Below are 27,974 nucleotides of genomic sequence, written 5' to 3'. Positions count from 1 at the left end.
AAATGCACCAACAAACTTTACCAGCAAAAAAAAAAAGAAATTGTAAAAGAGAATTTCATTGGCAGCAAAATCACTATTTTATGCTCATTTCCTTTAAGATTGCTCCCTTCCCACAAAATTTACATCCCTCCCCAACCTCTCTTCCTCTATTAGTATAATTTACCTTCTCTAGTAAAGTTTTGCCTCTATCTCAGGTGGATGTAATATTTTTTAAAAATAAAAAACAAAAGAAAGTGATTTGTGGGAGTTTTTGCCTTCCCGTTAGTGTAAGTAAAACCCTTGCCTTTCCGTCTCTTTGTTTCCAACAGGGGGGGGTTCATATCTTGCGATTGCCAAACCAGTTGACGTTGTCATTTCCCTCGGGTCGCTCTTAACAATGACAAAATATCAAGTATGATCTTCATAAAAACACTTAAGATCGATAAGGAGCATGGATGCTGTATGGATTCTGGTCCGTGTTTCATCGTCTTTCTTTCTATCTTCCTTGTCTTTTCTTTCAAATCACTCGACAGCGTCACGGAACGGCATTGCCACTTTGACGCCAGCCGTCCACGAGGGAGGGACCAAACCAGTTTGGCACCCATTTGCCCTTTGAGAAAGTGGGTATCAGACATAGATGCCCACCCTTAAGTTGGGTTGGGTCACCCCTATGTAAAGTTCAATGTTGGGATCGAAGTGAGTCATGGGCTCTCCTCCAAAACATAAAGGGCGTGTCCGTGTCCAATAGACCATGTTAGGAACATGTCCACTTCAAATTTCATCAATTTGACCTACTTTTTCTTTTTCCACCGTCCTCCCGTGCGGGTCCTACTTCAAATACGTTTGAAGACTGTGCAAGATTTCCTGTCTAAATGTGACCTGTCTTGATCTTGGAATTTTGACGATTTGAATTCCTATAACACAAATAAATAAATAATTAAAAAATAAAAGAAATATTCCCTCGAGGTGAGTTCATGGGCACATCTTTCACGATCTTTCTTAAAGTGAGACGCGACTTAGATGCGCTTTACAAAAGTAAAAACTATTCCTCCGACACGACAGGCAAGTAGTAAGATCTCCAGCATCTCATCTCTGTTCTTTTAAAGTTATTCGTTTTTTCCCCTCCTTTCTGACAATCCATGTGGTTCTCACCGAAAGAAAAAGTCATTGTAGCGCAAAGGTGAAAACGTGAAACGAGTGATTCGTGCCTCCGTGACAAGGCTTCGAAGGCCGGAGGATAGGGTGTCACAAATGTTATGTGGGTGTGCCTCAAATCTCTGTAACCAGTTTTTTTTTTCATCTTTTTCCGTATCCGAACTTCACGAATTGGTGTCGTCGTGGACACTGTCAGAGTGCAGTCTCAAGCCCCTGCCCGGACTATATTAAGAAGCAGGAGGCTCTGCTCCTGCCCCAAGCTAGCTTTGCGACTCTTCCATTTCTCCCGGATCTCCCCACAGAATGGGCGTCTCCTCCGAGAAGAATCGGAGGTTGAACCTCACCGCACCTCTCCGGCTCGCTCCCTTCAGCGATGAGGGAGCCGGTGAGGGGGAGACTGACAAAAGCGTAAACGGGGGGGACGAGTTTGATCCAGGTGCTCCGCCGCCTTTCAGTATTGGGGATATCCGCGCAGCTATCCCGAAGCATTGTTGGGTGAAGGATCCCTGGAGGTCGATGAGTTACGTTGTACGAGACGTGGTTGTCGTTTTCGGATTGGCCGCCGCCGCTGTCTATTATAACAACTGGTATGTCTGGCCGCTTTACTGGGTCGCGCAGGGAACCATGTTCTGGGCTCTCTTCGTTCTTGGTCACGACTGGTAAAATTTCACTGCTTTTTTTTTTTTTTTTTTGAAATGTCTTTGCTTCTTTCGACTGTTATCATTTTGTTTTTCCTCGTTTTGACTGTTGAATGTGGCTTACATTTGTTCCTTGTCAAGGGAAAAACAGTAATCTCAGTGTGATAAAATGCTTCCACCCCTCTTTCTGTGTATATTTTGACTGATGCTGAGTTTATTATTTGTATAGTGGGCACGGGAGTTTCTCAAACAACCCAAACTTGAACAGCGTAGTTGGTCATTTATTGCATTCCTCCATTCTCGTACCTTATCATGGATGGTAATATTTCTCTATCCGTAGCTTTGCGATTCTATTCTGCAGATTTAGTCTCTATCCATGCTCCAAATTAAGGAATGCGGACAGTTTACAATCATGATCAAGCTACATTTCGGTTCCGCTGTGAAAGTTTATGCCTTTTTTCTTCTCTCTCTATGGTCGGCAGGAGAATCAGCCATCGTACCCATCATCAGAATCATGGGCATGTTGAGAATGACGAATCATGGCACCCTGTTAGTATCTCTCAATCTCTCTCTCGTCCACTCAATTCGTTGAAACGACGACTATGTTCTTTTCTTAAGCTGGTAGATACCGGATGGATGGCTGTTTAATTTATAAAAGTTTTGTCTTGAAGCTCCCAGAGAACATTTACAAGGAGTTAGATCCTCTCACCCGCAAAATGAGATTCACTGCGCCTTTCCCCATGCTCGCATACCCTGTCTATCTGGTGAGTTTCTGAAATTTTCTCTCCATGCGCCGAGGTAAATTACTTGTGCAGGGAGGTGTTTCACAGTTCGTCTCATCCTCTGTTTTCTTGTGGATAGTGGTGGCGAAGTCCAGGAAAATCAGGGTCCCATTTCGATCCAAACTGTGACTTATTCAACCCAAATGAAAGGAAAGATGTGACGATCTCTACACTGTGCTGGACGGCAATGGTGGCTCTGCTGGTGGGATTGACAGTCATCCTGGGTCATATCCCGATGCTGAAGCTCTATGTGGTGCCATACTGGGTATCTTCATTACGATGTTCCTGTTTATCTACAATTGAGCCCCAAGGTTTTCTCTGATAAAAAAAAAGTTAACATAATATTTGTTGCAAATTTTCTGCTAAAAATGCAGATATTTGTTGTCTGGTTGGACCTTGTTACCTACTTGCATCACCATGGATCTGACGAAAAGCTTCCTTGGTACCGTGGAAAGGTATTATTAGGGTGCAGCTTTTTTGGTATTCTCAATTTAAGGCTGGCTGGCTGGAGGACAGTTCACCTTCTTCCTCTGTATTTATTGGGTTCTTATGAAGCCATGTTTTACAGGAATGGAGCTATTTAAGAGGAGGACTGACAACTGTGGATCGTGATTATGGATGGATTAACAATGTACACCATGACATCGGGACCCATGTCATTCATCACCTCTTCCCTCAGATTCCTCACTACCGTTTAACTGAAGCTGTAAGGGCTCCTCGAATGCTTTTAAAAAAGAAAGAAAAAAAAAATAAAAGAGCATCTTTTGAATAGCTCAATTCGTTCAATGCAGGAGTGGAACTAATTCTTGCTTCTTCTGTTGTGTAGACGAAGGCTGCCAAGCCCATCCTAGGAAAGTATTATCGAGAACCCAAGAAATCCAGCCCCCTTCCGTTTCATTTATTAGGAAACCTGCTTAGAAGCTTGAGGCAAGACCACTTCGTTAACGACACAGAGACTGTTGTGTACTACCAGACTGATCCCAACTTGTTTGCTCCCTCAACGAAGAAGACGAAGTGAAGCCTCTGGAGCTTAGATAAGTCACCGAGAAGAGATGCCTCCATCTTCTCTGGGAGTTGATTTGGAGGCCAAAGATTATTTTTTTTCCCTTTTTTGGTCTATTTATGAAGGAGGGGCTGTAAGATAAAACTTTCTGCAGCTTAAATCAAGTGATAATCAAACCAATTGAGCATATTTTCTGCAATTTTGTTGAATAAACTCAGGTAGAATTTCAGAACTTGTGCACTCTCCTATTTCAATGGCTTCTATCTTTCGTTCTGTATTAATAAAAAAAAACACAAGGCCAAAACACAAGTCGATGGCGGGACCACAAGGCCAATGGTTCAGCCTCTCTCGTGGTCTTGCCTCTTGCAACATAAAACAAATCCAACGTTATCTCTTACCCATACAACCACATGGTGGTTTTTAGATCCATGTCGTCCATTTCAGTCTTTTAAGGCTATGTTGGTACTCCTGGTTAGAAATTACTAACCTAAGGAAAACTAAAAATGATTTTCTTAAGATATACATTTTCAAAAAAAAACTTCAAATAAAATCCTATTAGTGCCTTACTAGGAAATTATACGGAAAATTAAATGGAAGTGTTAGTGCTTTTTCCAAGGAAATAAATGAAAATTAATAATCAATCTCGTACATTACAATACTTATTCGATAAAATTTTAATTAAATAAAATATCAAATATAAAATTGCCATAAAAATACCTTGTGCTGAAAGTATTACCGCATCAATTATATCGTATTTATTCAAAAAAAAAAATCTATATGGTTTTTTGGCCCACGTAGGCTGAAAAATCTTACAAAAAAAACTCCTATGATTTTCCTGATAAGATTTTCAAGTTAGAGAAGTATTTCCAAGAAACATATGGCACCAATAGTCTCTAGAAACATGTTTCTACTAGAAATGATTTTCCAATGTTTCTTATTAAAGGCATGTTTATGCTCAAATGGAATGCTGGTTCTGGTTTTTAAAATAAGTTGACAAGAGGGTCACATTGAAGTGATCCATTTGAGCAGAGCTCACTCCCATTAATAGTTGAAAATACTAACAAACAAGGACTTAGGAGTGGCATCAAGCCAAGTCAAGCTCAAACCTGCATATGTTCGAGTTTGGCTTGATTTGAATACTTTCAAAAAATTTAACCGATTTCGAGCCCGAGCTCGAGCTAGGTTAAAGCTCCAACCTACATTTAACTTTTTTTTATAAAAATAAATAAAAAAGATATTGTGATGACCTTGTTGCCATTAAAGTGCGAGGTATCGCAAAGGAGTCCAATACTTTGCAATGGAGCATACTAATGTATAATAACCAGCTTATTAGACCTAAAAGAAAGAGAAAATACCTTCATCAATAATATTTATTCTATAGGCAAACAACAACATTAGATGATGGACCCAAAAAGGTTGAACGACCAATCGTCTTTAAGGTTTGAGGTAAATTAGAGTAACTCAACTAATTAAAGAGAGATTTTACAAGATCAATTAGAGTTAAGAGTATTTTCGTAAAAAATCTATATTAACAAGTAGGCTAAGGAACTAACAAGCCGAGCTAGAAAGAGGTAACTCAATTACTGTAAGAAACAAATGACACATGTGAGGGATGGAGGTAACTCTTAAGTGGGAGTGAAATGAAGTCACAGACTCGTACTCAGTAATCATCCTCACACACTAGGCATGCTTCATGCTTGCCATGACCCCTTACCACCCCGGGCATGCCAGCCATGCCTTTCACATCGGTCTTTCCTTTCCCTGCCTCGGATGTCCTGAACTCTTCTGCAGCCACAAGTCTGAAGGCCCGTCGCTTAACGCTTCTCTGCTCTCCCCCTCGTCGCCATGTAAACTGCAGAATGCCGGGGAAGGGATTACTTCGTGTAGGTCCAGTTGTGATTCTTCGTCATTCAAGTACCGTACGAGGCAACATTTATTTATGTATTTATTTTGGTCTCCTCCGCCTCTCCGGCACCACCACAACTGAAGCAGTTGTTTTAACATAAAGAGCTCCTTCCACAGCTTCAACCACCCGTTTCCCGTATGAGATAATCGCCATCAATGAGAACTGGTACATTTTGTTTGTTTTTCTATCAATAAATTTAATCTTCTGACGGTCCCCAATTGTACAGTCGCCCTCAGCTTTAAATTGCGGAGAGTTTTGAATTCTTATACAGCTGGATTTGCAGGAGGCCATTGATTTCCCTCGCCTGTCAAAATTGAGAGTTATAGCTTGCGAGTAATACCGACCAACGAGACAAAAATGCTTAACTAAGATTCGGCTGCTTGGCCCTAGCCGACGATGAGTCTGTTGATTGACTAGAGATATCAATTATGTTACTCTGTCAAGTTTATTCTCAAGATGTACCAAGGAACAGAAGGTTAAGATTGTATTTGAGTAAGTTACCTAATTTTGAAGCGATCGTCATAATGGCTAATGGCCGTCAAAGCCACATATCGGGCAGCGAGGAGGACAACACCGTGCACCAGAACAGATTTGCCTGCGGTTGGCATAATGGCTCCCACAACCATTGGGGCAGTGATGGGTTCGACCAGAGCTGTAGTGGGTGGACGGTCAAAACCACGGGATGCGCCGGTGAAAACAGCTCCAGGAGGAACAGGGCTCTCGAGCAATTTCTAGAAGAGCTCAAATACCTCAGCTTTAGAGACAAGGAGAAACAGGGGAGAGGCTTTAAGGCCATTTGTGTAATGGAGAAGTCGATAAATTGGCACAGAGCCCATGGAGAAATCAGTGGAATTTGTTGGTGTTATCGATAGGTTTGCTTATCGCGTGAAACTGGTCACAGAGACCCTGAAAAATGTGGGTGTAGGCGACAACAGATTAATTGTTGCGCCTTAACTACTGGAGGTCATCCTTGAGAAGGATTTGGCGAGCCTTTGACAGGTGGTTAAAGGCATTTTCTAACGCGAGTCTAATCTCACGTGAATGGGGAGGCCAACGGCTTCGGCCATTGCCTCCTCGGTAAAGAAGAAATTAGGAGGTTGAGAAGGCATTGATCCATTGCTTTTCATGCAAAATATCTGGCAATAGGGGGGGTAGAATGCGCGACAGCAAATTGAGGTGGTAGTGCAAAGGTTCTGTCTACATAGCTGAAGAGATTCTAATTTTCAAGAAGGGGAACAAATTGGCTTTTACAGAGGAGGTAGGTTGTGGAGGAGAATTTAATGATAATCATATGAATTAGGGTATGAAAGGGGAAAAGATGAGGAAGATTCAATGGCCATTGAGGTTTGACTTGAAGACCGACTAGTTATGGGGGGGTTAGTCCACAATGAACTTGAAATGAAGTGAAAAATTCATTTCATCTTAAATAAATTGATTTAACTTCAACTCATCCATGGGTGTTAGTATAGACAAGTTCAAGTGCACTGGAAAACAAATTCCAGTGTTAGTGCCCCTAAATGAAAAGTATGATATAAACAAGAGAATGAGTAACCTTTTATAATATACTTAAATAGAACATATACCTCAACAGATAATTAACCAAAGTAAACATGGTTACTACACTTATAAGTGATTTAACGTGTAGTATTAAAATATATTAATATCCTAATTAATGAAAAACTATATTATATTACTTAATGATTATAATTTATTATAAATTAATACAATAATTACGTGTGACTACAATAAATTATTAAATGAAAAAAATAACATAAGCGAATATAATAAATAAATAAATTATTTTTTAATAACATAAGATATGTTTTAACATTAAAAACCACTAATTTAATACAATAATAAAAAATTAGTTTAATATATATATTTATGTATTATTAATTAATAATAATCACAAAATTTAAAACCATCGGTTTAATTAATTATAGTAATGGGATAATTAAACCAAAACAATTTATCAAATATTTATTTTAAAAATGTTTTAATTATGATTATTAAATCACAAATTTAATATAGTAATTATAAAAATGAATATATTAAATAAATAAAAATAATTATTTTATAAATAAAAAATAAAAAAATATTATTTTTATGACGATGGTTTAATTTTTCCTAACTTAGGAAAAATTAAACTATCGTCTTCCTCATGCATGCACGTCGTCTTCCTCAACGGCGGGTTAGCGGGCAACGGAGGTAGAGGGGGGGGAACATTTTGTGGGGTGGGAGATGAAGTCCCGCACTTCAAGTAATTGATTCGAAAAACAGGTCCGAATCTAAATTCCTTGTTTTTTGCCTCAAGGAATAAATTGATGTGATTCACTTGAAGTGGAATTCATTCTACACTAACCCCTTAATCTAATGAACTAAGTAATGCAGGAGTAATTCCCCTAGGGTTAGTCAACAAAACGAAAATTTGAAGTTCATCTTCATCTCCAACATGAACTTACTGTTAGTCATCTACATGAACTTTATCTTCGCACTTGGTATTAGTGTTAATGTTATGAGACATCCTAGTTATGGGTCTGGGTTAAGTACCTATGTCTTCCGCTCCTAACAGGCCGGTCTTTTGGGTAGCATTGGCTAGGTACTTAACATTTGGTATCAGAGCCGACCCTCGGTCACGAGTTCGATTCCCGACAACGCTGCAGAGGCTGGATTTAAATACTGGTAGGCCGTAGGATAAAAACCCGGGTCGGGCCAGTGTCGTTGCATCACGCGCAAAGGCTGGATTAAAATACAGGTAGGTCGTAGGATAAAAACCCGGGTCGGGCCTGTGTCGTTGGCTCGTGAAGGGGGTGTGATGTTATGGGACATCCTAGTTATGGGCCTGGGTTAAGTACCTATGTCTTCCGCTCCTAACAGGTCGGTCTTTTGGGTAGTATTGGCTAGGTGGTTAACAGTTAACTACTTCATGTGCATTGGAAAATTGTTTTCCAGTGTTAGTGCCCCAACATGAGAAAAACATAAAAAATAAAAGAATCCCTAGCCTTTACAGTACACTTAATTACAACATAATCCTTAAGCCCCAAATTAGGTAAAACAACCATTATTACTATAAGAATAAGTTATTTAATGTATAATTAAAATATATTAATATATTTATTAATTGAATTAGATATTTTATTGTACATTAATATGGTAATTACGTGAGCCAATGAAATACGCACATGATTAATCACAAGTAATAAATAAATAACATTATAAATAACAAAAACGAAAGTAATACGTTTAGTTATTAATTTATTAATAACATATGATATACTTTAACCTAAAAATGAATGATTTAAGAGGAAAAATTGATCTACTAATAACTTTAACACACTATATATTTGTACGTAATATTAATTTATAATAAATTTGGGGGAAACTGAAGTCGAAGGGTGAAATCGAAGTTGAATGGGGAAATCAATGCCGAATCGAAGTAGAAATTAAGAAATCGAAGCCCAAATGTCAAAATCGAAATCGAAATAGGAGAAATCGAACGAAATTAGAAGGTATTTTGGGGGAAAAGATAATAGCGACAAGGAGAAGGGAGTGAGAGGCTGGAAGGGAGAAGAGAGGGAGAAGAGAGAGAGAAGAGAGGGAGGCCGAGAGGGATAAGAGAGAGGGAGAAGCGAGCGAGAAGTTCAGAGGGAGAGCGAGTTCGAGATGGAGAGAAGGACGCCGAAAGGACGTTCGTAGCGAGAGATGGAAGCTGTAGAGAGGGAGACCGGAGAGAGACGATGGAGACGAGAGATGGGGTACAGGAGATAGGGCAAAAAAAAAAAAAAACGAAACGAGAAGAGAGCATAAGAGGGTGTGCGTGAGAGAGAGGAGGGAAAAAATTAACCCCGGTGATCGTTTCATGTGGATGAAGAGCAAATATGGGCGAAAACCACATTCCGTCCCTTACGCCTTGGAGATGATTTTCAAAGTTATGTTAGTCATCTAAATGACTTGAAGTCTGGTGGAGACGAGAGAGGGGGTGCGGGAGATAGGGCGAAAAAAAAACGAAACGAGAAGAGAGCATAAGAGGGTGTGCGGGAGAGAGGGAAGGGAAAAAATTAACCCTGGCGATCATTTCATGTGGATGAAGAGAAAAAATGGGCGAAAACCACATTCCGTCCCTTACGCCTTGGAGATGATTTTCAAAGTCATGTTAGTCATCTAAATGACTTGAAGTCTGGCTCTCCACTAACGACCTCAAGAGATGAACTGAATAGTGTGGCTGAAATTCATCTCCTGAGTCAAGTTGACTAACCTGCCCCCCCATCCCTCTCCCCAAGATCGTGCAACTGCACATTCTTGCAAATGCATCATCAGTCATCACTCGCAGTCGAGCGGATAACAAAACGAGTACGAAACGAAGTTAAGGAGCTGAAGAAGCAGGACTGTGATCTAGAGGAATTATCAACTTTATGTACAGAGATATCTAGATTGATCAAAGGGGATATGAAGAAAACGAACCGCGTTTTCAGGGAGAGGTGGAAAGGAGAGGATTTTGAAGAGATTGGGATGGAAGTGGGTCTCCAATTCTTTGATCGTCTTCTCCACGAAGTTCTGAACTTTGGTTGTGAGGTGACCTATGCTTCTTCCCATCTCTCCTCGGCGACATAGGCCTATGGGAGTGAAGATTGTCAAGCAGCAATCACACTCAAGGACTCAAGCCCTCAGTTTTAGGATAGTGTTTGGGCTTTAAGATTTCGAATGGATAAAGGGCTGTGGGCTCCCTAGAGAGGATTGGCCATCTAGAGCGAGGAGTGCCACAAGCTGATTGATTCCATAAAAGTATAGTGGGTGGGAATGGGAGGGGACGCTTGGGCTTTTTAATTAGGGTGACACATGTCATATCAGACTAATTCGCGCCACATGAGATGTATCAGCTGATATGAGACGTATGTCGGTGATACATCCACCCTTGTGGACTATAACCTAAAAGGTTAGTTTTTGTGCAATTGTTAATTGCACTTAGATTTGGTCAGCGGCAATCCGTTGTAATTAAATTAAAAGGCTACACTTTTTCTTTGTAGTGGGGTTAGTGAATGAAACATGTAGATCACGTTGGGGAAAAGAGAGTAAAAATTCATTTTCAAGAGAGCTTTCGAAAAAAAAAAAAAAAAAGAGGGGAGGGCATCCCTTGCATGGCAGGAGGGGAGGGAAGATCGACCCTCTTTTTTTTTAATTATTATATAAAAATATAGAAATTGTAACATATTACTTATTAAAAAGTGAGTAGTTAAATAAGTTTAATGTTTTTTAAGATATAATAATAAATAGTATTAGATTAGGTTTGAATTCAGGATATACAATTTAATTGAGGAATACATTATCTAGAGGATTATATTAAAACACATCTGACTTTTGAGGACTTGGGAGCATGGTTGCTTGCTTGTTAGTCAAGCAACTGGATATGGGAAAGGATATAGGAATCTTGACCTTATATCTCATTTTCCTACATTACTTGGTCCATGAATTTTAACAAAAAAGAAAAAAGAAAAAAAAAAGCCCTTGACCTCTTATTCATTAGTGTCGAAGGTCTCCCTCAGTCCCAATCATCTCCTGTCATGTATGAAGCTGAGAAGCTAATCCAGTCACAGCCATATATCAGTGTTGCTTCTTGACTCTTCAATTCGATGTAAATCTAGGAAACCAGAGGGAAGTAATATACAACACGGTTTGCTGATCGATGAACAGTTTGGTTGGTACCCTCGTCTTCTTATGCACTTAAAAAATTTATAAAAAGAATTGGATTGAGGCATTGGGGGCATTGAGCAAAGCTTTCAAATATTTTCCTTCTTTCTTCAAGTTGAAATCAACGCTACGAGGGCACACAATTGAAGTAGCCAGAAGACCCTTTTGGGTTGTTGCTTTACCTGTATTAATCATACAATTCAATCGGGTTCCACCGTGTCCACACACTCAACGATCATGAATTAGCATCAACCAAATAGAAAATGAGGAGTTCAAGACACAGCAAGTGAACATGAAAATGTAATAAAAAAACTCTGAGAAACTTTTGTTGAGTTGCAGAGAAATGAAGAAGAGAATATACACGAAAAGTAAAAACTTATGATAAGTAAAGTTTATTAACTGATAGTGTTCTTGAAACTTTGAGCTCAATGTAGTCACGTAATTCTAGACTTACAGTGCTGTAACGCGTTAACATGGAATAGAATCATTTGACTGTAAGTCAATATTGAATTTAGTGCAATGAAAATCAATTCGACAAAAACTGTTCAATTTTCAAAGTTGAAAGTTCAAACTTCAAAACTCCGGAGTTCAAATCCATTCAACTCCGGAATTCAAATCCATATGACTGACACTCACTGCGAAGCATCAGTTATATCAGATCCCAACCTTGTTTTGGCCAAATAGGACATTAGAACATCTAATGCTGTACTTCTCCATGATCTTTCTACTTTTTTTTTTCTTTTTTTTTTTTGAAATCGTCCAATACACACGAGTCTGCACCTAAGATTCCATCTAATTAAATAACAGTATTAAAAACTGATAATAATGGCCGACAATTGAACCAGAAGAGCTCGGCTCCTAAAGTAATATCGTCTGATCCAGCCATAAAGCAGATAACAACTATTTGTAGAAAAAGATAAGGTCACTCTCACGAGGAATTCTTTTTCTCCTTCTTCTTTGTAGGCAAGCAGTCGATCCGCAGGCTTTTTCCTTTCCTGCCAAAGAGAACCAAAAGGCGCGCGTCCTTATTTAACAAAACTATTTACTTCATTTAACTCCTGGTTCAGGAGAAGAACATCGGAGATGAAGCGGAGAAATTAATTCTAGAGATATGTAGAGATGGACAAAGCGAGATTCATGGAAGGAGAGAGATAGAAAAGTGAGGAGAAAGAATACATGAGTCGTCTCCGCCTAACGTTTGTCGTAATGTCGTCTTCCGCCATTGGCCTCATCTGATTGTAATTTTATTCTTCTGCAGGCCGACCTCTCCTCCTCGCTGCTTCTAGATTGTTGTTGACGAACGCCTCCGTTGAATATCTGGTTGGCTTGGCGCTCCTATGATGTATCTGAACCGTCCGTTTGAAGATATCGGGAAATAATTTTTGCATTTCCTTTGTTCTTGCTGCTTCCATTTGAGTACCAAAAGATTATGATAATGATGTCACTGAAAGCTCTGGAGATTAACAGTTGGACGGTCTCGATCGAGTTAGAGGAGAAAGCTGATAAGGTTCCCCAGTGGGCCCTGATGGTTTCCACGTGAGATAATGATCTGCAGCTGTCGTTTTAATAAAGAAAAGGAGACTCAACGGTGGAGATGGAGTTAGAGGCACACGTCCACATCCGAGACGAGTCAATCCATGGGGAGTGGTCATCGAACGAGTCGAGCACAACGTAGACGGCGGAGAAGACGCCACGTCATCTAGTGAGGAACGCGTAAAAGTAAAAATACTGGAATCTTTTGAATTTCCCCCGGTCATCTTGGTCAAGCCGCGTCAATGTGAGATTACCGGCACGTGGCAGCGCAGCCGGTTAGATTTTTTATCAGTGAGTAGTGGAGCGCGGAATCTTTTGTTTTTTTAATATTTCCTGCGTCTTTATTTATGGGTTGTCACCCCACCCGCCCGCTCGGCTTCCCCACTTTCTGAGCTCCGAAAGCGATACTTGAATTTCATGTGGGTTTCATTTGGGTTCATTCGGGCTGGATTTGGATTTAGGGAGCGCGAGGGGCAGGGACTAGCTTCCTCCGTTGCGAGTTCTTTTTGACCGGGACCGGAGAGAATTAAAAAACCGAGACTTTCCTCACGCCTTCCTTCTTCGCCATCGTTTTTTCTCCACTTTCTTCTCTTCCCCGCTTCACAGCCTTTGCTACAAAAAGACTCAAAAGCCTGATCTTCTCTTCGTCTCTCCAGGCCCTCTCTCTCTCTCCTCCAGAAGCAAAATTGGTGGAAACCGTTTCCGGAAAATCCGATCGCCCCTTTCTTTAGGTATGTTCTAGTCTGGATTGTTTGGATTTGTTCTTTTTCTTTTACATTCTTTTTGTTCCGGGTTTTTTTCATAGATGTGCTTTGAGGTTGTTTTAACTTCGGTATGAGTCGTTGTTATTGGGAGTTGAGGTTTTCCAGAGGGGGTGATAGGAAGATCATTTCTTTTTGTATGGAAGAAAGTTTGTCCGAAACATTTCACCACTTGGTCTTGTTTTAAGGTTATTGAGTTCGTTGCTGTAGGTTGGTTGATATTATATTTAGTCTAAAACGATTTATTGTGAATTCTGTATAGGTCGGACGATTTAGCTGTTTCTGGAGAGGTGTTGGACGAAAAGTAGGGTTGCTGACGACCTATTTTTGACGATGTGCGGTGTTCCGGAGAATACCAAGAGCGCATCGAGCCCTCCTGGGTTTGGAATGGATGCGGAGTTTAAGAAGCGGAAAAGTTTCGAGCAGTGCTCGGTTCTGCTCGAATTATCGGCTTTCAATGACCTGGTTGCTTTCAAAAAGGTTGTGGAAGAAGAGGGGATTTCTGCTCATGAACCATCTTGCTGGTATGGGCGATTTATCGGGTCTAGAAAGATGGGCTTCCAGCAAAGAACCCCTTTGATGATCGCCGCCTTGTATGGCAGTACGGATGTCCTGAAATTCATCCTCTCCATGGACGGCGTGGACGTTAAGAAAACCTGCGGGTCCGATGGTGCTGCAGCCCTCCACTGTGCTGCGGCTGGTGGGTCGAAGAACTCCGTGGAGATCGTCAAGCTCTTGCTTGAGGCCTCTGCTGATTTGAATTGTGTTGATTCGAATGGGAATCGTCCTGGGGATGTTATTCCTCGTTCTTTGGGCGGCACAAAGGTGAAATCTTTGGAGAACATGATTAAAGGCGAGGATGCTGGTAATTTCAGTGAGGAATCTGCCGCCTCAGGTTCAGAGTCTCCCCGGGTGGAGCAAGCTTCTGGGGAGAAAAAAGAGTACCCCATTGATCTTTCTTTGCCGGACATCAAGACCGGAATTTATGGCACAGACGAGTTCAGGATGTATACCTTCAAGGTAAAACCTTGTTCCCGGGCGTACTCTCATGATTGGACTGAGTGCCCTTTTGTTCATCCCGGGGAGAACGCCAGGCGACGTGATCCTCGCAAGTATCACTATAGCTGTGTTCCATGCCCAGAATTTCGCAAAGGAACTTGCAGACAGGGAGATGCTTGTGAGTACGCACACGGTGTGTTCGAGTGCTGGCTCCATCCGGCACAGTATCGGACCCGTCTTTGCAAGGATGAGACGAGCTGCACCCGGAGAGTATGTTTTTTTGCTCACAAGCCAGAGGAGCTACGCCCACTGTACCCTTCCACAGGGTCTGCTGTACCTTCACCTAGGTCGTCTACTGTAGCTTTGGATATGGCTTCTCTCAGTCCATTAGCTTTGGGTGGATCATCCATGCTTATGATCCCCACTTCAACTCCGCCTATGTCGCCGTCAACAGGATCTTCCTTGGGTGGACCTACCTGGTCGAACCAGTCCATGGTTCCCTCAAATTTGCAGTTACCTGGTAGCCGGCTCAAGTCAGCATTAAGTGCTAGAGATATGGAGTTGGACATGGATTTGGTTGGGTTGGAGGGTCTCCATCAACAGCAGTTGATCGATGAGATTGCAAACCTGTCTATGCAATCCAATCGGCCTAGTTCGTTGGCTAATGCGCTTGCTGCATCAGCTGGTAGTCGCAGTGGGAAATTTAGTCGCGTAGGCTCCGTAACTCCATCGAATCTCGATGAATTTTTTGGGTCTGTTGATCCTTCAACGGTAACTCAGCTGCAGGGGCATTCACTGAAATCCACCGGGTCCCAGTTCCAATCTCCAAACATGACCCATAGTTATGCGGGGAACCTTCCTTCATCCCCGGCAAGGACGCCTTCTCCCTTTGGTCTGGATCCATCAGTGGCCACTGCCGTCATGAATTCAAAGTCAGCTGCTTTTGCCAAGCGGAGCCAAAGTTTCTGTGACCGCAGTGGAGTGAATCGTTTTAACGGTCTCGCTACGTCAGCAATGGCTACCACTCCAACAACTAGTTCAATGATGTCGGATTGGGGATCTCCAAGCCCAACAACAATTTATTCGGATTGGGGATCTCCAAGCGGCAAACTGGATTGGGGAGTGCAAGGTGAGGAGCTGCACAAGCTGAGGAAGTCTGCGTCTGTTGCAATTCGCAGCGTGAACGGCAGCAGTGGGATGGCTGCAGTAGATGAACCAGATGTTTCGTGGGTCCAGTCACTGGTGAAGGAAGCCACTCCCACATCCCAAGGATGGCTGGGGGTGGATAATTATAACAGCAGCGGGACATCGGAGATGCTTTCTCCATGGGCTGAGCAGATGTACATGGAGCAGGAGCAGATGGTGGCCTGAAGGGCCGGGGCAAATGGCTGGCCTGCCCGTCTTCCCTAAGAGAACTAACAAGTTTTTCATCCTATTTTTTGAATTTTTAATATATTTGTTATATTCAAGCCAGGACGATGAAACAGCAAAACAAAAAGTGGTGTGAAAGAAGAGAAGCACCTACCACCGAAAAGGAGCAGGAAGAAGACACCTCCTCGCCCCCCCCTGAATTTAGACTTGTATGTAGCATAGGGTTTTTATTTTACTTTTTTTTTTCCTTTTTATTTTAGTGGGAGAAGAGGTAAGAAATGAAATAGATGAATATTTATTTTTAGGTAATTTCAGTCGGAGAGGATGATAATATATGGGGTTCTCCGGGTGGCATCGAGCCGAACGAGCCCAAATTTGTTTATGTTAGAGTCAAGTTGAGTTCGAGCCGAGTTCGAGTTTTAATATATATTTAATTTTTTTTTAAATATATATCGAATAAAATGTATATAAAATTATGTATATATTTTATATAAAATTGGGCATGATTTTTAGACATAACTTATATATATAATATGTGTAAAAGATTGGGTATAATTTTAATTTAAAATTAAATATAATTTATATATATAATATTTGTATAAAATTCGAAACTTTTACTTAAAATTGGGTATAATTAATATATATAATAATATTTGTATAAATATTTTATAAAATTATTTATATATTCTATAAACACTCCATAAAATTGTTTATACACTCTATAAAATAGTCTAAATATTCCATGTAAAACATTATTAATAAATTTCATACAATAATCAAATACAACAAAATTAAATAAAATATTACTATCAATTTACAATCACCCAAATAAAAACTATAAATCTTTTAAATAAAATCTTATTACTATTAGAGACTTACTAGAAAATTATACAAAATATTTTAAATTTTTATTAGGAAAGTTAAATGGACCTCTTATTGCTTTTTTTAAGGAAATAAATAAAAATTAATAATTAATCTAATATATTATTATACTTATCGATAAATTTTTAATCACATAAAATGTCAAACACAAAATTGTTATGAAAATTGGCTCATGCTCAAAGTATTATATCATCAACTGTAAAATACTTATTCAAAAAATTTCTATATAGTTTTCTAACCCATCTTGGCAAGAAAATCTTACTTAGAAAATTATATGATTTTTTAAAAATAATTTATAATTAGAAAAAATATTTTGAAAAAACATGATGCACTAATGGTCCCTATTTTTCTACTAAAAATGTCTTTTCAACATTTATTGAAAAAATCACTAATAATCTCTAGAAATGTATTTCTACTAAAATATCTTTTCAATTTTTTTAAGAGCCATGAGGAAAGGACAAAAATATTTTTTTTCCTTGTTTATGATCTCGCACGTAAGGGTGGCTTTGAATAAATTCTATATGAAATTATGCATACATTTTAAAAAAATATAATGATAGGGGAGGTTCAGGATTGAATTTCAATAATGGATTAAAATGCACCAATATTAATCTTTTTTACTCTAATTGTTGTCTAGCTTGTTTTGTAATTTTTGAATCTGGCCATAATTTATTATGACCTCCTTAGTGCCCCTAGATGAAAATTTATATTCTAAGAAAAACTAAAAATATTTTTCCTATGATACATATTCCCAAAAAAACTTTTAAATAAAATCTTATTACTATTAGTTACTTATTAGAAAATTACAAGAAATATTTTAAAATTTTCTTAGGAAAGTTAAATGGACCTTTTATTGTCTCTTCTAAGGAAATAAATAAAAATTAATAATCAATCTAATATATTATTATACTTATCGATAAATTTTTAATTAAATAAAATATCAAACACAAAATTGCAATGAAAATTGCTTCATGCTAAAATTATTACAGCATCAACTGTTAAATACTTATTCAAAAATTTTCTATACAGTTTTCTACCCCATCTTGGTACAAAAATCTTACTTAGAAAATTATATGATTTTTAATAAAAATTTTCAATTAAAAAAATATTTAAAAAAATATGAGACACTAATAGTTTATAGAAACTTATTTCTATAAAATTTATTTTTAATTTTTTTGAGAGGAAATTTTTTTTTTGTTTACTTCATGATATCGAGATCAACTTCGCGGGGGAGAGGGGGGAGATTATTTCTCCCCTCAACTTAGGTTCAGGTTTTTCACCGAGACGACGCAGAGGGAAGGGGGTTAAGGCACCAGGAAGGACCTATTGTCGGGGATGATGGCTGCGACGGAAGCAGCGGTGACGGAAGCGGCGGCGACGGAAACAGAGGCAATAACGAGGAGAGAAAGAAATCGAACGGACGGCCACAGAGGCGGCCGACAAGCAGTTGTGACGGCGATAGAGACGGGCGACGAACAACTGCGACGGCGGTAGAGGCGGCGACAACAGCCGACGAGAGGAGCTTGGCGGTGACGAGGGGAGGAAAAAATTTCCACCCCCTCGCTCTCGATCCCGCTCCCCCGCTCTCGATCCCGACCGATCCGACTCACTTCGATTTAGCTAGCGAGCCGACGAACTGAACCTGACTTCGATTGAGCTCGGCTCATTAAGGTAAACGAGCCGATTTCGGTGCTCGAGCTCGGCTCGAGCTCGATAGATAACGAATCTAACCGAGCCGAACTCGAGCCGCTCGCTAACCGGCTCGGTTCGAAGCCACCCCTAGTTTTGGGGACAAATATAACGATCTTCCTCTATGTGCATGGTTTTATATCCATTATATTGTTCATATAATTAATTCACCACGTTATTTACAATTTGACGTAAAGAAATAATGCCATTGGTATTGGTATTGATATTGATATTGGCTCGCCAACCATTTTTGTTTGGCTCCAAAAAATGTTTGGTATCAAGTTTATTCCAAACGGTTTTATATACTACAAATAATTGTCTATTTCCTTAAAAAAATAAAAGTGGTACACTTATGGGAGACTGAGTAGCGCAACAGTGTGACATGATGTCCCATTTGTCTAACCCCTCCTAACTACTACGAAATTATCAAATGGTTCCACATCGGCTCTCCCTTGAACAAGTCCAAAGACCAAGTCATAATGTATGTTGCTATCACTGTTATTTTCAATTGTTCCATGAAAATTGATGACTATTTAGTCGGAGGTAGTTGTTGTTGACGGGCTTGCCCTTGCCCTCATAAGCATGGAGGTAAGAGTGAGTGAAAATCTTGATTGACAATTTCATGGCCCTTAATGGTGGGCATAGGTTGGATCGAGGTCAGGTTTTTTTAAATCCAAAAAGAACTTAAAAGATCAAATCCAATCCTGTAATCTTGTCAACCGGTTTTCTCCTTCCGCTCTCACAGATTTGGAGAGGAAGGCAGGTCTGATCAAATCCCATGAGTTAGGCAATTGGGCACTTCTCTTTATTTTTCGAAGATTGGGAATTTCGGATCCGTATAGTGTAAACGAAAGCAGTTTATAAACTCTACTCGGAGAAAAAATATTTTCCCTTGTTCGCCCAAAAACGTGGAGGCGAAAGAAAAATGCCTGACAATTGACAAAGTCGTTCTCTTTTCTAAAAGCGAGGAATTGGGAAAGAAGCAGAAGAGAACAAGGAGTTTCTTCACGGAGGAAGAAGAGCGTCCCTTCTCAAGTGATCGTTTGAGCGTTTCAAGTGAGCGTCCCTTTTCAGGAGTTTGAGCGTCTGTTTACTGGATTTTGTTTAGCTTTACTTCTGCGGATAAACACCGGTTTCAACAAAGCCCATTAGATTTCTTCCAGAGTTTCCGTTGAAAACCTTTTTGATCTTTAAATTTGGCTTATTAGAGGGGATAAGAGAACCAGCATAGTCCAGTTGGAAACGGCTTTCTATTAGGTGTTTGAAAAAATTCCTCTTTTATAAAAGGCTTATGGCTTTTATGTTGCATGCTTGCTTTATTTTACATTTGCATGTAAATAAATTAGTTTCATGTGGAAGAATTGAAAATCTAACATTTACTTTAATACACCATTTATATGTCATACCCTTCTAGTGAAGGCTATTTGTAGAATTTGATAATTCTAAATAAGTTTTAGGGCTGGAAGTCATACCTCTAATATCCCTTCTAGTAGGCTCAGTAGCACTCCTCTTTCTTTTGATTTAATAACAAATAAGAGAAGGGAGCCAATCAGTTAATTCTCATTCCTCTAATGTGTGAAAGGTTGTCAATATTTCTTCTATTCTCTCTTATGGATTTTTGTAATACTGGTGGACATGAGACAATGTTTCTCGTAGGGTGGCCATTTTGCTTAATTCTTGTGTCCCTAACTGTGAATCAAGTCCTTTTTTGAGTTAAGTGTGCTTTGTCTTCTTGCTAGTTCTTGTCTCGTCCATTATCCTATGTCTTCTTTCCTTTGCTTTGCAAACATAAAGCCATAAAGAATTAACAAAATCAACAGAGTTCTTGTAGCAGAACTGGCCATGTTTTGCAGTAACTGTGCTCATGGACAGCCTTCGAAGAGGGACTTATATACGATATTCAGGTCTTTTTTCTATGGTTTCAGACTTTGTTACGCCGTATCTCAGCTTCAGGGAACTGACACTATTTCAGACAAACATGTGGGACATATATGAAGGTTTTCAGTTTTTTCCCAACTCATCATTTCCACCCAAGGAAACTACAAAAGTAACACTAGAGAAGCTGAGAGAAATCACAAAGGAGTTCTCTTTCTTCTAGGTGCTGCATATACTGGTTAAGAACTCTTTGTATAGCTACTGATCCTGAAGAAGATCAAATTAGTGAATTCCCTGACTGCAATGACTTAACAGAGGTGGCTTTGCCCATTCAAGTAGGTTGGAGTGGTGCCTCTGCTGGCACAAGTATTCTATTCCCTACCTTAACTGTCCAGTGGCATAATCAATCTGTGCTGAAAAGCCCTCTTCCTTTCTTTTATATATATTTCTGACCTCAATCATTGTTTTTGTCAACTTTCTGTTAAATGCCAAAATGACCCTGAACCTGATCTTGATTGGGACTCTGTAGTCCCATTCATTTTATGGTTATCAATAAGTGGCCCATGTTGTTGATTAAAATGCCAGTTCATAAGAAGAAAGCAAAGCTGAGTGTAATCTCCCCAGCACATGTAACAAAAATCCACAATTGAAATCATGAATGATGTGTGTGGTGCAAATGTGTGAAAAAAATTCTAAGCAACAATGGCACCAAGTGATCTATAGATCCCTTTAAGGTAGTCTGAACTAGCAAAAAACTGCAGAGAAAAGAAGAGCTGAATAGTAGGAAATGGTACTGAGATACAGGTTGAATGATAGCTTGTCCATCTCATCTCCCATATACAGGCTACATCAGAAGATTCCAATCGATAGTCTAATACAATCATTGGATGACCTTGCATATTTTTTTATTTTCAACTGGCTAAATTCTCATCTTTATGGCCTAGCATAGTTCTTCTGTAGCTCATAATTAGTTCCATAAGTTCTCATATTTATGTTTTTAATACTGTTCTTTAAGCTTTTAAAATTTTCTTTTCTGCTTCGTACGTGCATCCAAACTTCATAGTTATGTCCACCATGTTCAGAGCGCAATATAACATGCTAATAAAAGTTATTTATTCATGGACAATCTAACATTTTGGTGTGGTTTACTATTTCTCTCAAATAGAGGAGAAGGTTAGATAATTCAAATGCATTTGATGCTGCTTTGATTTGTGGAGTTCTCCCAATTTGGAAGTTTGAGAACAGGACATGGTCTTATTGGATTTCCATTTGCATAAAGTGTTCTTCGTACACATTCAAACGGCCTGAGTACTGTAAGCAATGAGCAGCATTGACAAGGGTACATCTGACTTAGACTTACTCCTGGCAAATATGGCATTTTGATTTCTCTCTGATCAACCCTTTCTGTTGGATTGTTCCAATTACATCATCCACATACTTCCAAGGAGGGCAGCTGCCCCACTGGTGACTGTGAATTATGATGAATGCATTATCTCCAATGACGGGTGAAATATATTTGACCAAATACAGAGGTAAAACATTTCTCTTTTTGTCTTTCCTTCTTTTTAGAGGGATACACAGAGTAGCAAGAAAGAAAATAAACTTCCTCTCTCTGCTTAATTTTTTGAACTTATTTGACTTTTGAGGTTTCGTTTGGGTTTCCACTTATGGACTCATTGGGCATTAATAGATGGTTTCTTTGTTTTTTTGTATGGATATGATAAACATTTTTTTTCAGAAAATAATAAGTATCTTTGAATAGTTGAAAAATCTAATCTTGTACGGCAAGCTCTTATGGCTAGGACAAGGACCAATTGTTTTCGAAAAATTCATGGGAACTATCACATGGAGATTGCAATTATCTGCTGTTGAGCTGGAATCTCAGATTCTTTTATTAGTCGGATAAGCTTGCCAATGAGGGGGTTAGCCTGCAATATCTTATCGTTTCCAGGGCCCCCTTTTGATGCTTTTTGTTAGCTTTTGGTCTTTTGGTCTTTAATAAAATATCGCCTTTCTAAAAAAAACCCGATTTTTTTATTATCACCAAAATTTGAAAACCAAAAAAATTAGTGGAAGGTGGATTAAATTTAGTTCAAGATTAAGAAGGAATATGTAATGTGAAGAACAAATGATCATAGCAAAAATAATTCTCTTGTGCCTAGATATGATGTTGCATGTTTATGGTAGTAACTGTCATTGGTTTATTGTGCAGAACTCACCTTGCTTCTTCCCTCATACACTAGCAGGTTGTTGTAATTTTCTTCTTGAAACCGTCAGATTTTTTTACTTGTTGTTTCATCTTTCCTTTTCAGGATTAGCTAGTGGTAATCATCGTCCATCCTCTGTGGTGAATAAAAGACATAATCCTGGTATTAATCACTATTGTTGTTACATTCATAGTATGTCACTTTCTGTTTCTATTTTGGATTATTAATGGTTCATAAGAAATTTTAAATGGCCTAAAAGTGTTCATAGGACTGTTTGACATGTGCCCCACATCATGACTCTAGTTATTGGTCGCTGTCGCGATGACTTGTTTGAAGTCTCCCTGAAAAATTGTTATGTGAATTGATCCATAAAAGTTCAGTCTTCTATCTTGCAGTAGTTTCTCACACCGAGGAACTTGCTTGCAGCTTCATGAATCACACCAATTTTATCTAAACCTGGACTAGATTATGTAAACCGGGTTCAATTAAACCCGCTCCTCTATTCAGGCCTTATATTTAACAAACTAGGGGAAAGGGTAAAAATCTGGTCGGTTTTAGCGGTTTGACGGGTGAACTCTCCAAAACAGGTGCAGTTTCCCCTTCTCTTCAAATATGCAGATGGGGGAGAGGAGGCTTCCTGCCCACCCTCTCCCTTTTTTTTGCCTGTAGGAAGGGCCCCCCACTCTCCCTCCACTGGCTGAAGGGGGAGGGATACCCACCCGATTTTTATTTTTTTTCAAAAGTGATGTGACATCAGATGACATTTACTTGGGGTAAATCGGTTGGCTGTTCCTGGTCACCTCACTGGATTAGTGCCCACTGATTCCCTGTTCAGGTCAACAGATTGGACAATTAAACTCATTCAGGAGGTGGTCACGTGTACATATCCGCTGTACAATGTCTGAATCTCTTGAATCATCTACCCAGAATTTAGAACTTGCAAGGAGCCCTCCTATTGTTAAAATGTGTGGCATCACATCACCTAGAGATGCAGCCTTGGCTGCAGAGGCTGGTGCTAGCCTTATCGGGATGATTCTTTGGCCAAAATCCAAACGTTCCGTATCTCTATCAGTGGCTAAGGAAATTTCAAAAGTTGCAAGGAATTATGGAGCAGAACCTGTTGGCGTATTTGTGGATGATGATGTGAACACCATATTAAGAGCTTCCGGTGCATCTGATGTCAAAGTTTTTCAGGTATTCACCACCCAAAGTACAGTGTTATGCTGGGATGATGTTCTGATGCTCATGAACTGAAACTGCAGCTTCATGGAGATGGTTCTCGTGCTAGTTTTCCTGCTTTACAAGGGCAAGGCCAGATCATTTATGTTCTTCACGCTGATGAAAGTGGCAACCTCCTCAACCAAATTAGTGATCAAGAAAGTGCTCTGGTTGAGTGGGTCTTAGTGGATAGCACGACAGGAGGCAGGTTTGAAAAATTTCTGATCGCTCCAGCAAATTCTTTTTATTTGCTTTTGTACTGTCGCATCGCATTTGTTGAACGTTTTGAAACTGGGACTTCAAGTGGACTCATCTTGTATCCTGAAGACATCCAACTTGTTCAAGTCATCAATTGACTAGAGATTGTGTTAAAAGAAAAAAACAGGGGAAGCTATTTAAGTTTTTTTATGAAGCCTTCTCTTTTAGCAGAGCCTTCCTCTTCGATTAACAAAATTATGCATTCCTTTCTTTTCCTCTTGGTTTAATTCATGATAATGCCATGCCTGCAGTGGAAAAGGATTCGACTGGGAGAAATTCAAGTTACCTCAGATCAAGAGCAGAAACGGGTGGCTGCTAGCAGGAGGAATCAACGGCGAAAATGTTTCCAAAGCGATTACCACCCTGAAGCCAAATGGAGTGGACGTGAGCAGTGGCATCTGTGGCCCAGATGGTATCCAAAAAGATCCCCTCAAAGTATCTTCTTTCATCGCTAAAGTCAAGTCTGTTCGTTACTGATTGTATCACATCATATAATCCTAACGGGGTATGAGATGAATCATTTAGCATTTGCTAGTATTTCTTTACATCATCATGAGTTTGTCAAGTGCCAACCGCTCAAGATTACAGAAACCCTTTAACGAATGATTGTATTGGAGCAATCCGAACCTCTGCTATTATTTCCTTTTTCTTTGCAGTTGCCTCTGAAAAAATTGCGGTTTGGATACTTGAAGCAACCGGCCGCATCTCTCCGGTGGTGCTCGTTTGATCATTATTTTATTTTTATTAATTATTTATTAGAATAATAATGGAAATTCCTAAGATTATTTTCTTATTAAAGAAATTCCCTATGACCTATTTTTATAGTATTTATATATTCATAGAAAACAAAAAAATGTTTGAAAAAGGCTATGAGAGAAAGGGCGTAAGAGGGGGCGACTACCTCTCCCTCGTCGTTCTGCTCTACTGCTCCTTCCTCGTACGTACTCTCTTCTCGTCTTCCTTTTCCTTTTTGTCTTCCTACGAAAATGGGCTACGTAGAGGACGAATCTTGTCCATGTCCTTCGTTTCTCGTCGGTGACGATGAGGACGAGGAGCAGAGCTGCTGAGGGTCAACCTCAACCTCAACCCCAACCCTCTTTCTTTTGAATTGTCCTACTTCCATTATTTTATTTACTGTAAAAAAACTGAACTCTCCCATCACCCCTTCCGTTATCCATTAAAAAAATACCTTCGTCACCAAGTTTCCCGACGCGTCACCCTGACGCTTCTCTAACGCAATTCTTATTTCATACCAAGCCGCACCTCTCATAGGCCTCTTATGCGAGTCTTATTTCATAGGCCTCCACCCTCTCAAGCGCTGCGGCAGCTTCTTATATGCGTCTCACCATTGACTACTCTCCTCCTTGTTGTGTCCTCGCATAAAGCGGAAAATAAAAAAATCAGGCGTTTCCGCGTAGCCAGATAGATAAATATACGGCAGTGGGTCCCATGTTACGTTCGAGTCTTGATTCTCCACGACGCTTCCTTTGACCCTCTTCCATTTCCCTCCACGTCGACCTCCGCCTTGTTCTTCTTTTCTTTCTCTCGTTCACACTCTTTCTTTTCTTTCTTTTTCCCCTGGATTTCTCTCTCTCTCTCTCTCTCTCTCTCTCTCTCACAAGGGTTTACATACTGAAACTGCACCACGGCTATGGGGACTGCCCGCCTCAATCCTCACCCAGACTTGTTCGATCGATTCCCTCAATGGAGTCAGAACGAGACTCGCGAGTTCATAGCCATACGTGCCGAGCTCGATCGGACCTTCATGGAGACCAAACGGAATCGACTCCTCTGGGATCTAGTCTCCAACACAATGAAGGAGAAGGGATTCTATCGTAGCGCCGACCAGTGTAAATGCAAGTGGAAGAACCTCGTCACTCGCTATAAGGTAATAAATACAGTTTTGGGTCTTTGATGTATGTTGGGTTTGTATTCGTTGTTAACCCTAATGGTTTGAGAGTACTGCACCTCAGGGGAGCGAGACGATGGACCCTGACGCGATCCGGCAGTTCCCGTTTCAGGAGGAGTTGAGAGCGGTTTTTTCTGCCAGGATGCAGAGGTTGCTATGGCAGCAGGAATCTGACAGCGGCGGGGTCAAGAGGATGGTTAAATCCGATGAAGAAGAGGAGGAGTCGATGATGAACGAGTGCGACGCGGACAAGGGTGGCAAGAAGAAAAGAAAACTGGCACCGACAGGCCGAGGGGACAACCGTAACACTAGCAGCCGCACCGGTAGTAGTAATAACAAGTACGAGATATTGCAAGAGTTTTTGAAGAACCAGTTAAGGATTGAGATGCAGTGGTGCAAGGGTGAGGAGGCGAGGCAAGAGGAAAGAAGGGCGAAAGAGATGGAGTGGAGGCAGACGATGGAGGCTCTAGATAGAGAGAGGATTCTGATGGATAGGAGATGGACAGAGAAGGAAGAGCAGCGGCGGGTGAGGGAGGAAGTCAGGGCCGAGAGGAGGGATCAACTGATCACGGCTTTACTGAACAAGCTCATACACTAGACTATTTAGGTCCGTTCTACTCTCTTTTTCTGTAAGATAGATTACGTTCTACTCTCTTTTTCTGTAAGATAGATTACGTTCTACTCTCTTTTTCCGTAAGATTGATACCCTTGCAGCAGTAGTACTTGATTAGCTCTCTTCTGTAAAAAAACATCGGAGTTTTGACTCCTCCTTGTTATGATAGATGAAAGTTTTGATCTTATTCTCTGCCAAACAAACTCGAATCTAGGGTTAATAGCAGGAACACCATGATGCGATGTGAGGTTGCGTAAAAGAAAGCAAAAAAGTAGAGGTTCTTGAGTGTAAGCAACACATACATTTAAAAAGGGGAAAAAATCCAAAATGCTGTCCCCTGTACCTGTGCTACGTAATCCTCTTCTTTATCTTTCCCTTGCTAGAGCCTAGCTAGAACTGATCAGTTTCAGCTTTCTGGGTCGCCACCATTTTTTTCAATCGAGTAGAAAGGGAGAAGATACTACTTAAGGTTCCCTGGGTGCAAGACAGCAAAAGCAAGCTTCACGTAGGGTCGGGTTTGATCAGAAGCTGGTTGGAGACCCCGATTTGCGAAGAAACAAACTGAATCGCTGTCAAACCTTTATGATTTCTCATGGTTTCGGAGGTTCTGAATTACATGAGACGATGCCATATACCAATCGTGTTCACTAATCAGATAAGAACCTTATGAGAAACCTTACTTTACAGGTCTCTCTACTATGCTTCAAATTACGAGCATTCGATCTGCTTCTGTGTGAGAAAACCATCTGCGAATACAGAGAAGCATCCTGCTGCTTCTATACGAAAAGTATTTATTACCTCTACTAGCTAGAGCTTTGAACGCTTGGTGCTCCTTACGAATGATTCCCAAGTATCGATTGCTCCTGATGGAGTGTGGTAATCGAGTAACTTTTGAGACAAGTTGAAAATTTGCAGGTATTATAGATGCACGATTTCATGTCCCACAGACAACAAACCGCGTCCAAAAAGGTTCTTCATTTGCTGATTCTCCCTGACTTTCTAGGATCTGCTGAATTTATAACAGTTTCTCACTTTTACATTCATGTATATTTTTAAAACCTCAACTTGCTGTTAACCATTGTTCATGAAAGATTTGGCTCATAATCATGCAAATCATGCATATATTACTTGCATGAAAAGGTTTTTCTCTTTATTTCATGGGCCAATATGTAAATTAAGCATCTTCAACATTATCAGCTTCAGATTGTGACTAAAGGGTGAACAATCACATTCTTCCTTGTCCAGAAGACAACTACTTGCAGAAGGTAGAAGAACTTTTCATTCTGTTTGAAGAACAACTCAATTGATTTTCTTTTTTCAGTTTTCCTTTTCCTTAAGACAGGTAGGACGGTGGAATGAGATTGATGCTGTTGGGCGATTCCCATGAGGAGGATCAAGCTGTCTCTTTTGATCTGCATATTCTCTTGTGTTCATACTTAAAAGACTTTTTTTTTTCCAAGGATCTGAGCGTTTTGTGTTGAATACATACGAGACTGATCCAGCTTGGCGGA

At 40.0% G+C, this 27,974-nt stretch overlaps 4 protein-coding genes and 1 long non-coding RNA gene across 6 annotated transcripts; 4 read left to right on the top strand and 1 right to left on the bottom strand.

The window, feature by feature from the left end:
• Positions 1-1,373: 1,373 nt before the first annotated feature.
• On the top strand, positions 1,374-3,797 carry LOC137965927 (omega-3 fatty acid desaturase, chloroplastic-like). The gene is made up of 8 exons (XM_068812327.1): positions 1,374-1,793; positions 2,002-2,091; positions 2,255-2,321; positions 2,444-2,536; positions 2,634-2,819; positions 2,929-3,009; positions 3,123-3,260; positions 3,381-3,797. Exons 1-8 carry the CDS (start codon positions 1,438-1,440, stop codon positions 3,570-3,572), a joined length of 1,203 nt encoding a protein of 400 aa, XP_068668428.1. The 5' UTR covers positions 1,374-1,437; the 3' UTR covers positions 3,573-3,797.
• Positions 3,798-11,923: 8,126 nt separating this feature from the next.
• LOC137965721 (uncharacterized) lies at positions 11,924-12,523 on the bottom strand. The gene is made up of 2 exons (XR_011116152.1): positions 12,325-12,523; positions 11,924-12,143 (listed from the first exon to the last, which is right to left on the bottom strand). It is a non-coding gene; the product is annotated as an uncharacterized lncRNA (long non-coding RNA).
• A 634-nt stretch (positions 12,524-13,157) lies between these two features.
• On the top strand, positions 13,158-16,121 carry LOC137965720 (zinc finger CCCH domain-containing protein 66-like). The gene is made up of 2 exons (XM_068812043.1): positions 13,158-13,412; positions 13,705-16,121. Exon 2 carries the CDS (start codon positions 13,776-13,778, stop codon positions 15,810-15,812), a length of 2,037 nt encoding a protein of 678 aa, XP_068668144.1. The 5' UTR covers positions 13,158-13,412; positions 13,705-13,775; the 3' UTR covers positions 15,813-16,121.
• Positions 16,122-19,026: 2,905 nt separating this feature from the next.
• Positions 19,027-24,589, top strand: LOC137966116 (N-(5'-phosphoribosyl)anthranilate isomerase 1, chloroplastic). 2 transcript variants are annotated; one of them, XM_068812611.1, is made up of 6 exons: positions 19,027-19,439; positions 21,424-21,790; positions 22,571-22,657; positions 23,301-23,659; positions 23,728-23,891; positions 24,193-24,589. In XM_068812611.1, the coding sequence occupies exons 2-6, from the start codon at positions 21,736-21,738 to the stop codon at positions 24,416-24,418; spliced, it is 891 nt and encodes a 296-aa protein (XP_068668712.1). In that variant the 5' UTR covers positions 19,027-19,439; positions 21,424-21,735; the 3' UTR covers positions 24,419-24,589. The 2 variants fall into 2 exon arrangements, with proteins under 2 accessions (XP_068668712.1, XP_068668713.1); XM_068812612.1 differs by having other exon boundaries at positions 19,029-19,439; positions 22,571-22,627.
• A 1,003-nt stretch (positions 24,590-25,592) lies between these two features.
• On the top strand, positions 25,593-26,553 carry LOC137965330 (trihelix transcription factor GT-3b-like). Its single transcript, XM_068811640.1, has 2 exons — positions 25,593-25,829; positions 25,915-26,553. Exons 1-2 carry the CDS (start codon positions 25,593-25,595, stop codon positions 26,446-26,448), a joined length of 771 nt encoding a protein of 256 aa, XP_068667741.1. The 3' UTR covers positions 26,449-26,553.
• Positions 26,554-27,974: the final 1,421 nt, after the last annotated feature.

Source organism: Aristolochia californica, unplaced genomic scaffold (genome assembly GCF_029961685.1).
Source record: "Aristolochia californica isolate CCGP_79_NKW_82.1479 unplaced genomic scaffold, dmAriCali1.0.hap1 SCAF_5, whole genome shotgun sequence".
NCBI classification, from domain to species: Eukaryota; Viridiplantae; Streptophyta; class Magnoliopsida; order Piperales; family Aristolochiaceae; genus Aristolochia; species Aristolochia californica.
This window is presented reverse-complemented; position numbering and strand designations above follow the sequence as displayed.

Excerpts from the sequence above, each read along its gene's own strand:
- LOC137965927 (XM_068812327.1), top strand. The coding sequence starts at position 1,438 with ATGGGCGTCTCCTCCGAGAAGAATCGGAGGTTGAACCTCACCGCACCT. Across the intron at positions 1,794-2,001 it reads TTCGTTCTTGGTCACGACTG|TGGGCACGGGAGTTTCTCAA; the intron begins GTAAAATTTCAC and ends TTATTTGTATAG. Across the intron at positions 3,010-3,122 it reads TTCCTTGGTACCGTGGAAAG|GAATGGAGCTATTTAAGAGG; the intron begins GTATTATTAGGG and ends CATGTTTTACAG.
- LOC137965720 (XM_068812043.1), top strand. The coding sequence starts at position 13,776 with ATGTGCGGTGTTCCGGAGAATACCAAGAGCGCATCGAGCCCTCCTGGG.
- LOC137966116 (XM_068812611.1), top strand. The coding sequence starts at position 21,736 with ATGATGAATGCATTATCTCCAATGACGGGTGAAATATATTTGACCAAA. Across the intron at positions 22,658-23,300 it reads CTATTGTTGTTACATTCATA|GTCAACAGATTGGACAATTA; the intron begins GTATGTCACTTT and ends TTCCCTGTTCAG. Across the intron at positions 23,660-23,727 it reads CTGATGTCAAAGTTTTTCAG|CTTCATGGAGATGGTTCTCG; the intron begins GTATTCACCACC and ends CTGAAACTGCAG.
- LOC137965330 (XM_068811640.1), top strand. The coding sequence starts at position 25,593 with ATGGGGACTGCCCGCCTCAATCCTCACCCAGACTTGTTCGATCGATTC. Across the intron at positions 25,830-25,914 it reads ACCTCGTCACTCGCTATAAG|GGGAGCGAGACGATGGACCC; the intron begins GTAATAAATACA and ends ACTGCACCTCAG.